The following is a 16,319-nucleotide window of genomic DNA, read 5'->3' on the forward strand; positions in this document are numbered from 1 at the left end:
TGAGCGGAAACCGGTATTTTAATATAGTCAGTGCCATACCATTAAAACACGCATTAGGTTTTTAGGCGCGGTGGCATAATTAACTGACTCGTTGATTTAGTAACCAGTTTATAAGTTTGCAGATCACAGGTTTGAATCCCGAGTCCGTCTAAGTGAAAGGGTTGTTTTTTTGGGATTGGTGGTATTTACGCTGTGGTCCAAATCGCTCGGAAAGGGTTCATCATTATTAAAATATATTTAAAATATCAGTAAATTTAGATGGAATGTAGATCCCTCCAACTTATTTTTAATATGGTTAAAAAAACGAAAGTATTACATTACTCAATTTATTTAAATAATAAAAAGAAAACCTTCTCCTCAAAAAGGGAGAGGAGGCCTTAGCCCAGCAGTGAGACATTTACGCCTGTACTGTAATAAAAAGAAACAATTAAAAAACTTAGAATACTAAGTTTTGATATGTATGGTATTATACAGTATTATACGTAAAGAACAGCTTTAGTCCGTTTTTATTCTTTTGTAAAATATAATTAATATCCATAAAATGAATAATTAAATATTATTTTTAAATACATAAATTTAATTTTCCTTACTTTACGTCAAGTATGAAGGTCATTGACATTATGTATTATATGCTTATTCTAAAATGGCTTATAAACTAATTTCATTCCAAACATAAACACCCTTATTTGGTTTCGAGTCGTCTAGTAATTAGATCCTTGTCATCTCGGAACATCTTTCAAGTTTCTAAATATTATTAGCGTTGTTCCCAACTTGTTTCCGAAGTTCTTCAATCGCATCCAGAAGACTATTCTTGGGATGAACTTCTGGGTAAGTGCAGTTTTTATTTTATTAATATATAAATAAAAGTAAACAGACATTTATGATAAAAATATCGTCATAATTATAAGTTAAATGTTTGCAATACATATTGTTGCATATTGTTGGACATAAATCATAGAAAAATCTTACGTAAATTACATACTTCTAACGTATCTACATAGGAACTGTTAATAGAAGTTCAAGGATTGAATTGAAATCAATCATATAGAGAACATATAAATAACAAATATAATGTAGGATTTTGCTAAATAACTGCGAGATAGCGAAAAGACGTGTTGCAAAATATATTTTGTATACAAAAAAAAGTCACTGGCGATTAATAGGGATATATAATTTCTAAATTAAAAGTGTCGCATAAATGCACATTTTGCTCAAAGAGTAATTTGAACAAACAAAAAGATTATGAATAGATAGAATATCTGTCAAAAGAAATTGAAATTCAACTCGGAACGAAAAGCCCAGATATATAAAGAGTTCAGGAACTTCAGAGGTTATTTTCAAAGGAATGAAGTAGATAATTAAAAACTTTACTGTTATTTGTTAATGAACCTTTGATTAAAAACTGTTTAAAGTTCATATTTATATATTTAGATGAATAGCATTTCTCGACTTTGAAAGTTAGATTATAGCATTGGTTCATACCATTATTGTGTATATACATATGTTTTATATCTTCAAATATTTTTAGCTTGGTGTTAGGGCACTCTGCAAATCTGTCTGGGAATATTCAACACATTTGTCAACTATTTTATCGCCCTAAAGTCATGACTTAGTAGTATCGTGTTGGCTTGAAGAATCCAAATAGCTAACCAAAACTAAGATTAAATTAAATATTCAAACTTAAATATTTCGCCTTGCATTATGACAACAACAAACAGTCACGGTAGCATGCGAAAGCGATCCCGTGGCGCTCCTCGTTAAGACGGAAATGGTACCGCTGGTTTTTTAGTGGGTATTCCGATATTCGGGCTGCACTCGGCGCCTTGGACATCGGCGACCTCCCCACTGTTCCAGTGGGGGAAACGCGTAACGCGTTTTTCCAGCGGTAAAAAAAGGACAACAACAAACTATTATATTTGTTAGTAAATTTTTATTTTTAATAATAAATATTTAAATATATACATATCAGAAAAAAAACAAGTATTATTTAAATACCTTCAAAAATATAAATGTAAATTGAAAGCCAAGTTCAATAATATATATGCCTTGGTTGTTACCTTCAACGACAAAAGAAGTGAGATCTAAATGGGTGCCAAGTTCAATGGTCAGTCCTGAAATTTATTTATAACAACATGAAATATTTTAAAACAACTTTAAATATCATTTTGAATACTATTATAACTTAAGATAATATATTGAAGCCTAAGGTCTGACTTTGCTAGTTTTCATATATAAATTATATTATAGCCTTCGCAAGTTCTAAAGCTGAAAGTTCTTATTTTATTCTTCCGAAAATTTGGCTTGCTGGTAGAAACTAGCCATCGAACATAGGGCTCTTCTGTGAACTGTTTTAGTAGGTACTTCATATTTTTTTCACGCATAATATTTCTATTTTATATAAATCGTAATATTTCTAAACCTACTGCAGCAAACCGAAAAAGTGGAAATGAAAATATTTATTTATATTAAACGTTTAAAATTATATTATTTATATTGATAAGATTGGATATTTTGTGAAATTAAATTAGGCTTAAGTTGTCGGAATTGTTTGCCCATTTTTATATCAATAAATATACAACATATTATTTGCATACTATATAGTATGTCCATATTGAAACTGTAAACTTAACTAATATAAAAGTTTTATTTCAATCGAATAACTTGCGTGACCGAAATAAAAAAATAAAGAAATATAACTTACTTCCTTATTTTATTATTTTTAAAGTAGGAAAAATTCATGCATTTTGAAGAGAAAAAATCATTATCTTTTTAAAACTCAGTACATATTAAAAAAATAAATGATATCATAAATAAATGATGAAATGTAATGAAATTAAATCGTAAAAATGTCTGCCTATTGTAATTATTAAAATGAATACCAGCAGTGATATTTTATTAAAACTTACTTCATAACTCATCCGCGAAATATTGGCAACCGACATCCAGTGACGAACCAACTATTTTGATGCGTGGTATCTCTAAGAATGATATGATTACAATGGTCAATTTCGCATATCGCTTTCTAATATTTTACGACAGTTTTTTGCGGGGAGTTTCGAGTTTGTTCTTACAGAATAACACTACTGAAACCTATAAAAATGTAACTTTGTGAAGTCGGAAACTTGCTGTAATTTAAATTTTAGTTATCGTTCTTATGCTATTCATTATTATTTTATAAAAATTGATATAAAATATTCTTGTTAATATATATTTTTTATTAACTAAAAATTATTTACTAATGAACACCGCCATCTTTTGGAAATTTTTGATGTGATAAAAAGGCAACTTGTGACGAAAATTCCTTGAAGTCGCGCTTTATGTAACGTAGTTGTAAATGAAACTCGAGAATGCCATTTAATAACAGTATGGCCCACTAGGTGGCGCTAGAATGACTATCTGTATTATATAACGTTAGCTCCTATTAAATAAAATAATTAAGATTTTTATTCACCAAGTATAAGAACAGCAATATATATTAAGAGAAACAGAAAATGGTCTTATTACATGAAATAAAAATACCATCAACGAAAAGGTGGAGTCAGCTTGTAGCCGATTTCCCTCCCTACCATACCTTACCTTTCGACAGTTTACAATCTTCTAGTTTTATTATAAATCTTTACAATTTTTCGGTGATATAAATACGTATAGATGATGATTAATGGATGCTGGGCTTCGTCATATTGTGGCCGATTATAAAATTTGGCACGTACGTACTTTAAGAGCGAGAAATGGAAAGGGTAGCTATTATAAGATAAAATAACATATATAAGTCAAACATTAAATACTTTTTTGCAGGCCTACCACTACTACATCGAAAGCGTCATAGGATTGCTCGTTTCGTAGGTGTACCTCGGTGGATAAACCTGCATCGGTTGACTCACTATTTAGTCTACCGCCAAACGTTTTTGTGTTCCAGCTTAAGGGTTAAAGAATGAATCTAATTAAAGGCACAATTAACATAATATTTAAGATTCTACGATGAACAATGTACTCGTTTGCTTTTTAACAGTACTGTACAGTAACAGCCTATTAATGTCCCACCGCTGGGCTAAGACCTCCCTTTTTGAGAAGAAGGTTTAGAGCTTATTCCACCACGCTGCTCAAATGCTTACACAAATTAAGCACAAAAAATACAGTGGTGCTTACCCAGGTTTGAACCCACGATCATCGGTTAAGATTCACGCGTTTTAACCACTAGGCCGTCTCGGCTTTTGCTTTTTGATTTTTAAATTTTATAAAACTTAGGCTTATGCTACTTAATATTTATAGAATAGTTGAAATTTAGAGATTAACATAAGGCAATAGGCATATTTGCTCGAAGAAATAAAAATATATATAATCTTTCACATAATCGAGGTAACTGTTAAGTTTGTTGAATTCGCATCTGGAGTCAACAACAAAGAATTGCACGTCTGGAGAGAATTTATTTAAATTTATTAGCCCTAACCAGGGTTTGAATCCAGGATGGAATCTAATGGATATCTAACCACTCAAACCACGAGGCAGTTAAGGAAACAAAGAAATATATTATAAAATTATAAAAACAATAATGTAATGGTGACATGTTATTAATTAACTAATAATTTCAGAGGAAATCTAGCATTTTGTGTGTTTAATTAAGTGGAGTGAGTGACGTTGTCCTTTTAAAATATAAATTAATCATAATCACATGCATAACCCATATTATTAAAATGGATTAATAGGAAAAATTATTCATGCGGGTTTTATTATAAACGTATAGATCCGATTGACGTTAAATTTAGCATAATAAGCCGAGATGGCACAGTGGTTAGAACGCGTGAACGCTTAACCGATAATCTTAGGTTCAAATCCGGGCAAGCACAACTGAATTTTCATATGCTTAATTTGTGATTATAATTTATCTCGAGCTCTACGGTGAAGGAAAACATCGTGAGGAAACCTGCATGTGACTAATTTCACTGAAATTCTGCCACGTGTGTATTTCACCAACCCGCATTGGAGCAGCGTGGTGTAATAAGCTCCACACCTTCTCCTCAAAAGGGAGAGGAGGCCTTAGCCCAGCAGTGGGACATTAACAGGCTGTTACTTTACTTTACTTTCACCTGCATATTATTTTGTTTTACTTTGTTTTTTTTATTGTTCTTTTTATTAGGTTTGATGCGTGTGTGATTTAATTACATGTTAGTTTGTCTAGAGTTTATGTCTGTTAGTTTAAGCAGCACCCAAACAAGCTGACAAGGCTTATGGGTGTCAAGAATAATAGTAAATATTAATATTTTGTTGTTAATAAATAAAATAAATAAATAATTACGTAGAGTTGATCATGAATGAATTTAAAAATTCTCCTCAAAAAGGAGAGGAGGCCTTATCCCAGCAGTGGGACATTCACAGGCTTATGTCGAAGTCGAGACAAGCAGCTAGTTATAATATAACGAATAATGACATTCAATTTAACTATACCTTATTGTCTTTCAAGAGGAAATAAATATTATAACCAAGCATCCTCGTATATTTCGGCAATAAATTTTTCTGTTTTGGGTTTTCTAACGCTTTGTTAAAGTCGGACACGCGTTGACTACTCTTGTGGTTGAAGATAAGAATAGAAAAAATATTTTATTAATGAATTTAGTATATTACAATAACAAATATATCAATAAATAAATACTAGTAACAATATTAAAAAAAAGGAATTTAAGAAAATGTGGGTATTTATCGCTCGATGCGTATTAATACTGAATACAAAAATAACAAGCTTTACTTAATTCTATGTACTAAAATTGTAGTAAAATGAAATAACAATGATTCGAATATTAACAACTAATTTATAAATAGAGAGTGATCTTATAATGATTTCGTTTCATCATCTACGCTCCTTATTAGCTTAAATACAAAATGTTATATAAAATATTGTCCAAGAATATCGGTGACTTTAAAAATAAACGTTCCATATATGAGTTTAAATAAAGTTTAACGTTATCCTTAAACGGTTGTGGAATGAGGAAATAACATTGTTTAATATGTTAGTTTCATGCTGTAATTTGTTAGTCCGCAAACAATAATGGAGTTAAAACGAGGGGTGACTGTGATCTTATGTTTGTTATTTTCGAAAACAATTTATACAGGTAATAATAACGTTTTTAAAATTAAGTTATATTAATGGATTGGAGTCAGTTAAGAAGTCAGCTTCCTACGGCCTGTGATTTCAAGTCACATCAGCTCACGCTAACTAACGCCCAGTGCTTGTGATGACATCTGCAAAGGCTGATCGAATCCAGCAAAAGTCAAAAGCTTCAAATCCATCCTTATATTCTAAGCTTTGGTATGTTCTATCTAACTGTCAATTGTATATCCTTGCCTCATTTGTACCGAAACGATTATATATATATATTTCATGGAGTACAATTTTAAGGTTTTTGTTTATCATATCAGTTGAACCCATTTGGTATTTTGATTGCTCAATTGCTGTAATTCTCACTTGATTTCGAACTTGAGCCTTTCTATTAAAATGTTTAAGTATCCTTATTAGTACTATATAGTACTATGCAATCGATAGATGGACAAGTGAAATATAACAGTTTATATAATATATATTCCTACATCGATACTAAAAATATTTTATGTTATGTGTGCTAGCCAAGCTAGAAATTTAATATATAAATTCAACAAAAAATACAATATTCCTAAAGAAATATAATAATATATTTACCTTGTTACAGAACCTGTAAAACCAGAGAAAGCTGATGCACCTGTAATTTTGGTGAGTAAAATAATTTTGGGTCCAAGAAAAATGGGTACTAATTTTGAAATGATACAGATGCACACCAAAAAATATATTTTCGCGTTTGTGCTACACGCGTAAATATATTTAGGTACGTACACTTGATTAAAGAATAATTAAAAAACGCAATAATAAATATAATATTATTAGCACAATGTATGCGGTACCTCCGCTGTTCATTTGTAGCGTATGACTTTTCCTTTATATTGCAAAGATTATAGCTTCCAATTTCATTCCATATCAGATTACATTCGATGTATTGCTTGTTTGAGGACTCTGTAGTTTATCTACGTCTGTAGTTTCATACAATTTTGAAACACATGCTGTGCAAGCATGCAATATATTTATATAATATATTACCACCCACTCATAAAATATTCTACCGCCAAATAATAATACTCTGTATTGTTGTGCTTCAGTTGTAAGGGTGAGTGAGCCTGTGAAACTTCAGGCTCAAGAGACATAACATCTTAGTTCTTAAGATCGGTTGCGCATTAGTGATGTAAAGAATAGTAAATATTTCTTACGGTGTCAATGTCTATGGGCGGTAGTAACATAAGTATACAAGTGAAACTTATACTCTAGGTATTCTCATAGAAGAAATTGTTTCAGACAAATGTACATATGGGTAAAGAAATCAAAACAGAGCTAAGTAAGTTTCTTATTTTAATGTCTTTCTTCCTTTTTATATTTGATTGTTTGTGTGTATAATATATATAATGAAAATAAAATTAATATCATTTTTCAGATGGGTGTAACCTGAAAATTGTAAGAATATTTTTGTATTAATCTAGTCTCGTCAAATTATTTATTTCTTAGTCATATAAATAGTCGGTATTTAAATTCAATTAAATTCCAAAATAAAATAAATAATCAAATTAGAAGAAACTAAGTAATCCTATGCAATAAAAATATCTTTAAATATATTTTTATGTCATATTCATTAATTATTTTTAACGGACATTTTTTTTAAGGGCATAACGGGTTTGAAAAGTTGTAATGCTGGTAAACCAAAGGGTAAGAACGTTAACTATTTATACTTTAAATACTATACCTCAAACCTTAAGACGTTTTAAATATTAAGCAAAATTGATTTTGAAAGAGGACAATACAACACGTAGATTAAATTTGTAACATTGTTATTGGGGCATCTCGGTCATCTGCGTCCATATCAAATAGTATAAAGATTGAAAGAAAGTAAATTTTTAATTAAGAGAAAGTTTGCTCCGATTTTGAGCTACTCGTAGCCGATGGAAATTGCTAGCATGTAGCATATATCTACATTATATTGTATATAAAAATATATTATTAGGGTAAGGATAGTTTTTTATTGAGACTTGGAATTTCTAATTATTTAAAAAAATATATTCAGTTGACACCATGCATAAAATACAGATCGATTTAGTATGTTAAAATTTAGTTAGGTACTTAAATACAAAATAGTTATCAGTAACTAATATGCAAAAACCCAACTATCCACTTCCCTATCACACTTAGTTTAATATAAATATGTATAAATGTAAGGAAAAAAGTACATTTAATACTAATTTCAAGAAAACTAATCAATAGTCAATCTTTACAGCCAACATGTGTTAAATATGTGCAACATATATAACATTTTATATAATATAACATTTTTTCTACTAGACAAAATATTTAATACAAAAGTAAATAGCTGTATAGTAATGTTTTTATCTTGTTTGACTGTAATAAATATATATTGCTTAAACACAGATGATTCGTTGGGTCATGAATCAATGGGCGTACCCGGTGTACCTGTACATGAAGGAAAACCAGGAGCAACAGGGCCACCTGGACCAAAAGGGCCTCCAGGCCCGCAAGGACCAATAGGGCCTCTAGGCCCGCAAGGACCAATAGGGCCTCCAGGCCCGCAAGGACCAATAGGGCCTCCAGGCCCGCAAGGACCAATAGGGCCTCCAGGCCCGCAAGGACCGTCAGGTCCTTTAGGGTCTCCTGGAGAAAATGGATTACCGGGAGATAAGGGAGATTTAGGACCGATGGGATATACGGGAGCACCAGGTATTAAAGGAGAGCCTGGATTACTAGGTCTAACAGGACCTACAGGATCACCAGGAGCAAGAGGGGTACCAGGGTTACCAGGAATTCAAGTTAGCATAATTTTATTTTAGTATATCATAATATATCTCATGTTAGACACGAGCTGACCAAGATATGTCGAAAAACACGAATTTTAATTGAAGATTGATTGTGTAAATCTGGGCACAACTCAGCATTTATTCAATACCCCCTTATTTAGTAGTGAAGGAAAATCGTTGCCTGCATATGTTCGATGAAAAACTGTCCCATATGTTTGTATAAGCCCGCATTGGAACAGTTTTTCGAGGCACGGGAATGTAGCACCCCCAATTTCCAATTCTGTGTGTCTGGTGAGAATTTGATGACAAAAAAAAGTAAAAACTTTTTATTAACTTATAGAGAATATATCTTAATTGAACTTAAAGACTCCGGTGCGGATTCTGCCACAAAATTGGCAAGTAATGCCGTACAATAGACAGTACTATTTTATTACAGTTTTGTATTTTTATTATTGATAACATTCTTACATTTTTAAAAATTTTTGCATTTATTTTAAATTATGTATGTATAATACAATTTATTAAAACTAATTACGTTTCTGGTATTTATAATATTAGGATTGAAAGTAAGAATATTATTTTTATTTTTTAAATTAAGAAGCTATTATTATACCCTCGAAAATTATAATCAGATATTCATTCATCTCTTTCATCAAATATTCTACCGCCAAGTATTTTGATTAAAAGCAATACAATATTGTTGTGTGAAGGGTGAGTGAACTAATATAACTACAGGCATAAGGGACATAACATCTTTGTTTTAAGATTGGTGGTGCATTGGCGATGTAAGGTATGTTTAATATTCCTTACAATTCCAATGTATATCAACGAAATTTCTCACTCGAAATTAAACACGATAAAAATTAACCATTTATGTTTCACAATTTTTACTAAGGAGGTTTAATTTTTCTACAAAGAGTAGCATACACTTGCCAAAAAAATTTACTACGGATTTCTCTCTTCTATATATACACTAAAAATGCAAACTAAGTATTAAAAATTAATAAATTTTGTATAGCATATATTTATATGATTTCGTAAAAGTCACTTTAATTAATTTTTAGTGTCAATTTAATAACAACCAATGTTTTCCTTATACTCATATTGTGCTCAACGTTGTAGTTAAAATAGTAATACAAAATGTTCTTATTATTCTCTGTGAATTGCTCGTGATTAGTCGGAATCCACAAGTAATATTGGTACAATTTTATAAGTCATTCATTAATGATGTGTGATCGAATTGACTGATGTATTCAAGAACGTTTAATGGACGCCTAATCGGTTTTCATTATTTTGCAATAACCTATCGTCTAAATTTTGCCTTAATCTTAATTATGTATTAATTATCAGAATGCTTTACCTTTTTGAGTACGCTGGGTATAAATCTATTCAAGGGATAAGCGTTCCTTGTATCATTAGTTCTCCCTTGACATTAATTGCTTGTATCTATTTTCTTTTTCGTACGTATAATACAGTGTTATATAAAATAAATAATTGTTTTGCAATTTAAATGTACCGCAAACCATTACAGCGTTTGGTTATTTTTAATTTATATCTAATTTTGCATGTGTAGACACACATTACGATTTCAAGGTTAAGCCACTGTACTGATTTTGATGAAATTTGACATAATAATAATATCATGGGACATTATTCACACATCTGATCCCAAATTAAGTAGAGCTTGTGATGTGGAAGCCAGACAACTGATATACTACATATACTACTTTTCTTTTATAAATACATACTTATATAGATAATTACACCCAGACTCAGGACAAACAGACGTGTTCATGTACACAAATGTCTGTCCTGGGTGGGAATCGAACCCACAACCTTTGGTGTGAAAGGCAAGTATCTACCAATCACGCCAACCGCCATGTTCCTACAGGAAGTTTTACCATTTTTATACTAAACACTTGGCCTCATAAAACGTAGGCGACCCTGCAAGCTGATATACTACATATACTACTTTTCTTTTATAAATACATACTTATATAGATAATTACACCCAGACTCAGGACAAACAGACGTGTTCATGTACACAAATGTCTGTCCTGGGTGGGAATCGAACCCACAACCTTTGGTGTGAAAGGCAAGTATCTACCAATCACGCCAACCGCCATGTTCCTACAGGAAGTTTTACCATTTTTATACTAAACACTTGGCCTCATAAAACGTAGGCGACCCTGCAAGCACAAACTAATTTGGTAATAAACAGCGAAATTAACTCTCTGACACAGTTTTTTAACATGTTTTAGGGTTCAAAAGGTGAACCAGGGCTGCCTGGAAAAGATTGTGTCGTTGAAGGTGAGTACATTTTTCAACCAAACTTATATTATTTAACATATTAGAAACAGTTAAACAGCTGTCAAACTAACGCAACAATAATTACTTACTATTTCTTTATTTAAAAATTTTATTTTCTACCTGTATTATATATTACGTACATATGTATATTGTTACGTATATATAATGTGTCTATAATCAGTTTAAGAGCCTATTAAAAATATATGTTCAAAGCAATATAAAATACACGAATACATAATAGGAAATAAACTGTATATTAATGTAAAATAATTTATTATAAAAAATCAATAAATAAAATAAATAATAATAAATACATAAATTCTCACTCACTCTTACCATTTCCTAATTGTACTTAATCCGTGTATTTGCGAAATTGTATTTTTCTATCATTTAATAATATCATTTATACATGCTGCTTTGCCGCGCCGCTGGGCAATTGTTGTAGTTATATTATGTTCTCATTTTAGTGAATGTGTTTCTTGATGAGAATAAAGTTTTTTTAACCCGATAATCATATATCAAATAAAAAAGAAAATTATACCACATTACATCTATTTTGGTGTAAAACTTTTACACCTATACCGTCACCATACCATATTGTCCTCTGCACAAAGTTTGCCTAGAAGTTACCGGTATATAATGCTTGGTATAAGCATACACGACGTACACAACGTACGACAGCTATTACAAACATCTACGGTTTAAATAATAAAATATCATATTCTTTATATAGATATAATAGAAAATTAGAAATTAATAAAATTTATTTTGACTTGAACAGGATTACCCGGTCCTGAAAGTGCCCCGACGTTTTTGGGAAGCTTTTCGAAACCAGCTAAATCATGTGCTGAATTGACAGAAAATGGTATGTATCATGTTTCTTTAGACCCGGCTATATTTTTTATTTAATTGTACATAATATATTTAATATTAAAACGGTATATTTTTTTATATGAAAATATCTTAATTTCGTACAATTTTGAAGCTGTTACACAACATATATCCTCGTTGTTCTGCACTCATCACAACGGCAGAGATAAGGTGAGGAAGTCGGGATTCGGTTATTCACTAAAATTAGTAGAACTCTTCGGTACTATTTTATTCATGAATTCTTAAGCCTTAATATAAAAAACTATAAACTTGTAGAAAATAAGTGTGTTACGGCCTTTATAACTCACAGCAGCGTAAAACCTAACATATCGTCATTTTTGTACTTTTAGTTACATTTTTATTTTAGGTGTCGTTTACTTAAATCCTTCCAATCCATTCGAAGTCAATTGCAAAGTAAAAGAGAAAGAAACCTGTCTAAAAACACAAGATATGGATTATGATTCGCTCGACGAAATTGCTATTACATTTACTAACGATTCATTTTGGTTAAGTGAAATGGGATTTGATTTGACGAAATTTTACAACGTAAGTTTAATTCAGCTTAATAACTTACAATAACCTTTTAAAGAGGATCATATGCCGGAACAAGCTATGGGTTATTCTACTGCTAAATAGAAATTCTTCATAGCTAAATATGTTGCTTTATTTTGCTTTGAAAAGTCATCAGTAACAGCCTGTTTATGTCCCACTGCTGGACTAAGGCCTCCTCTCCCTTTTTGGGAAGAAGGTTTGGAGCTTATTCCACCACGCTGCTCCAATGCGGGTTGGTGGAATACACATGTGGCAGAATTTCGATGAAATAAGACACATGCAGGTTTCCTCACGATGTTTTCCTTCACCGAAAAGCACGAGATGAATTATAAACAGAAATTAAGCACATGAAAATTAAGAGGTGCTTGCCCGGGTTTGAACCCACGTTCATCGGTTAAGATTCACGCGTTCTTGCCACTGGGCCATCTCGGCTTTGAAAACCAGTGACCCAGTGTAATTAAATACAAAGTATTTTTTGTAGTATATTTATGTGGGCGAGGGTGGGCCACCTGATGGTAATTGGTCATCACTGCCTATAGACGTTGGCTTCGTAAGAAATATTAACCATTTTTAATGCCACTATTGCGCCACTAACCTTGGGAACTAAGACGTTATGTCCCTTGTGGATAACAAGGGTAAGTATTGCTATAGAACCAACATCCCACCTATCTGAGTAGATTAGTGTATAGACTCAGGCTTACACAAAGCTCTACCATCAAGTAAGACATAACGTTTTAGTTCCCATGATTGGAGTAAGGAAAAGAGTAATTAAGGTTTCGTAAAGTTACCAATATCTATCTGCGATGTAGTCATTCACCAACATGTAGTCAATTTGCACGACCTCCTATTTTAAATAACAGTAAAAAATATTTTAGTATAAAAAATAAATAAAAAATTGCCATTAAAATAGTTGGCTACATGCATAGGCGGTCTCGGTTATATTTATTTAAAATAATTTCATTTAATGCATGACGTTACTTTGATTTCAGCTACAAGTATCTCAGCTTGCGTATCTTCTAGCGTCATCTACCGGCGTCACTCAAACAATAAGATATCATTGTCGAAATACTAAATTAAATAGCGACTTCAATACAGCATTGCAAGTGCTACTTTGGAACGATAAATTAGTAGGACCTTATTCTACTAAAGAAACGCCGATGTATTATGATGTTCCCGCAGATACTGATACATGCATGGTAAATAATCTATTTTATATGTTATATTCGTATTTATTATTATTATTATTATTTTGCAAGACATTCACTGACGTTTCTTTTCTTTAAAACAATTCGCTAAACATTTTGGAATTTTGAAATAGAAAAAAATAAGTTCAAAGAGTGCAATGACTTATTTCTGGTACAATAGACCAAAAAGCTAACTAATTCGCACCTGCACTTATATACATTGACGTCATATTAACTGTAAACCATTCCGTGCATTGCTAACCTTAGTAAGATAACCTAAAATATTAATAATATGTAAAGTATTGATGTTAAGTGATAAATTATAAAATATATAAAATAAATTTACTGGTGGTAGGGCTTTGTGCAAGCTCGTCTGGGTAGGTACCACCCACTCATCAGATATTCTACCGCAAAACAGCAATACTTGATATTGTTGTGTTCCGGTTTGAAGGGTGAGTGAGCCAGTGTAATTACAGGCACAAGGGACATAAAATCTTAGTTCCCAAGGTTGGTGGCGCATTGGATATGTAAGCGATGGTTGACATTTCTTACAATGCCAATGTCTAAGAGCGTTGGTGACCACTTACCATCAGGTGGCCCATATGCTCGTCCACCTTCCTATTCTATAAAAAAAAAAAAAAAAAAAAAAAAAAAAAAAAAAAAAAAAAAAAAAAAAAAAAAAAAAATAACTGTTTGTACTACAGAGACGAGCGAAAGGCAAACAATTTCAAAAAGTGACACATTTATTATTATTCAAATGGAAAATATTGTCCATTTAATCAATTTAAAAGAAAAAACTATAAAAATAATAATAATGTCCTCCAGACCGATTTCGGCTATGGCGGCCAATCTCAAGAGAGATTAGCCAACTGCGCAGGAGATATTATAGTGCACAAGTGTGTGCGCAAACACAGATGCACTCTCTATTCCCTAACTCTCATAATCCGATGGGACAGCAACCTGACACGAACGGACTCTTTGTTCAGGCGCAGGACCAACAGCTTTACGTGCTTTCCGAGGCACGGAAGTTTAGACACTTCCAGACTCCGGACTGTTACTGAGAATTTTCTGACAGGAAAACCCAATAATTTTTTATTGGCCCGACCTGGGAATCGAACTCAGAACCTCCAGGTCCGCGGTCTTACATCAAGCCACTAAGACTAACGAGGCAGTCAACAGAAAAAATATATAAACAACATAAATATATTAAAATTTTCAGATATAAAAAAATATATATGAAGGCAATCTCTATATAATCTTGAGGAAATCTGAATAGTATGTTACATACGTATCGCACGCACCATTCGCAAATACAGCGCGATCAATTTAGTTCCCAATATTCTAATTGAAAGAAGAGTAAAATTTGTCTAGCTAAAGAGTGTTGATGGATTACTTTACTTTTATTTATTATACTAACTTTTACTATTATATTATTCCCAAATTATAGCGTACAATTTTGTTTCAGTTGGATGATACATGGCAGTCTGCGGACATAATACTGGAATCGAAACTGAATACACGACTTCCAGCGGTAGATTTCTTCGTGCAAGATATTAGACCCTTGAATCAGAAAGTTCATCTGGAACTAAGACAATTGTGCTTTAAATATAATACACCATCTCCTTAGTTAAAGTAAGAAACAATAAAATATTGAGCTACTAAATATTCTAAGAATTTTAATATTCTAAGTTGTCACGCGATTAATCCACGAAGCTGCGACACAAAATATTTTAATTATTGTGTAGTTATAATGCTATAGTAAAAATTATGATGGGCTGAAATAAAGTTATACGACAATATCATTGCTCGTAATTTATTCATGTAAGTTTGGAAGTTAGTACATAGTTATGTAGATTCATAAAAAGAACGCCATCTGTGTTTTGTTTTTAATAATAAGCTACTAGTGCCTGTCACGACATCTCTATGTAACTTATGATATTAACATGCGATGTTTTATATTAATAGTTATGTTATAAGCAGGAAGATGGCGAACTTTGTTTTTTTTTTAATTATGTACAATATGTTCCATATATGTTGCACATACCGTTATATTTTTTTTTAATCCTGATAACGAGAGTCCTATCAATTTCTTCAATCAATCAATCAATCAATCAATCAACAGCCAATCGTTGTCCTCTGCTGAACATAGGCCTCTCCCAAGGTGCGCCAAAGCTCCCTGTCCTCCGCCTTCCGCATCCAGTTGGTGCCCGCCACCTTCTTAAGGTCGTCGGTCCACCTGGCTGGAGGGCGCCCTACGCTGCGCTTGCCGATTCGCGGTCTCCACTCTAGGACTCGTCTGCTCCAACGGCCATCGGTCCTACGACATACGTGACCAGCCCACTGCCACTTCAGCCTGCTAATTTTGCAAGCTATGTCGGTGACTCCGGTTCTTTTCCGGATAATCTCATTTCTGATCTTATCCTTCAAAGATACTCCGAGCATAGCTCGCTCCATAGCACGCTGAGCGACTTTGAATTTGTTGACTAGTCCCGCAGTTAGTGTCCACGTTTCGGCACCGTATGTCAT

The 16,319-nt window shown here is 32.2% G+C and overlaps 1 protein-coding gene across 1 annotated transcript; it reads left to right on the forward strand.

Annotated features, from left to right (window-relative positions):
- Nucleotides 1-5,992: 5,992 nt before the first annotated feature.
- LOC126772828 (collagen alpha-2(I) chain-like) lies at nucleotides 5,993-15,595 on the forward strand. Its single transcript, XM_050493426.1, has 11 exons — nucleotides 5,993-6,104; nucleotides 6,699-6,739; nucleotides 7,373-7,412; nucleotides 7,509-7,528; nucleotides 7,735-7,777; nucleotides 8,495-8,889; nucleotides 11,139-11,187; nucleotides 11,969-12,052; nucleotides 12,425-12,603; nucleotides 13,599-13,805; nucleotides 15,259-15,595. Exons 1-11 carry the CDS (start codon nucleotides 6,041-6,043, stop codon nucleotides 15,418-15,420), a joined length of 1,284 nt encoding a protein of 427 aa, XP_050349383.1. The 5' UTR covers nucleotides 5,993-6,040; the 3' UTR covers nucleotides 15,421-15,595.
- The last annotated feature ends 724 nt before the right edge of the window (nucleotides 15,596-16,319 follow it).

Source organism: Nymphalis io, chromosome 13, assembly GCF_905147045.1.
Source record: "Nymphalis io chromosome 13, ilAglIoxx1.1, whole genome shotgun sequence".
NCBI lineage: Eukaryota > Metazoa > Arthropoda > Insecta > Lepidoptera > Nymphalidae > Nymphalis > Nymphalis io.

What these genes read in the sequence shown, in the direction of transcription:
- LOC126772828 (XM_050493426.1), top strand. Translation starts at nt 6,041, where the DNA reads ATGGAGTTAAAACGAGGGGTGACTGTGATCTTATGTTTGTTATTTTCG. An exon ending in CAGGGTTACCAGGAATTCAA is followed by an intron (nt 8,890 to 11,138) that starts GTTAGCATAATT and finishes AACATGTTTTAG; the next exon opens with GGTTCAAAAGGTGAACCAGG. An exon ending in TGCTGAATTGACAGAAAATG is followed by an intron (nt 12,053 to 12,424) that starts GTATGTATCATG and finishes TTTTTATTTTAG; the next exon opens with GTGTCGTTTACTTAAATCCT.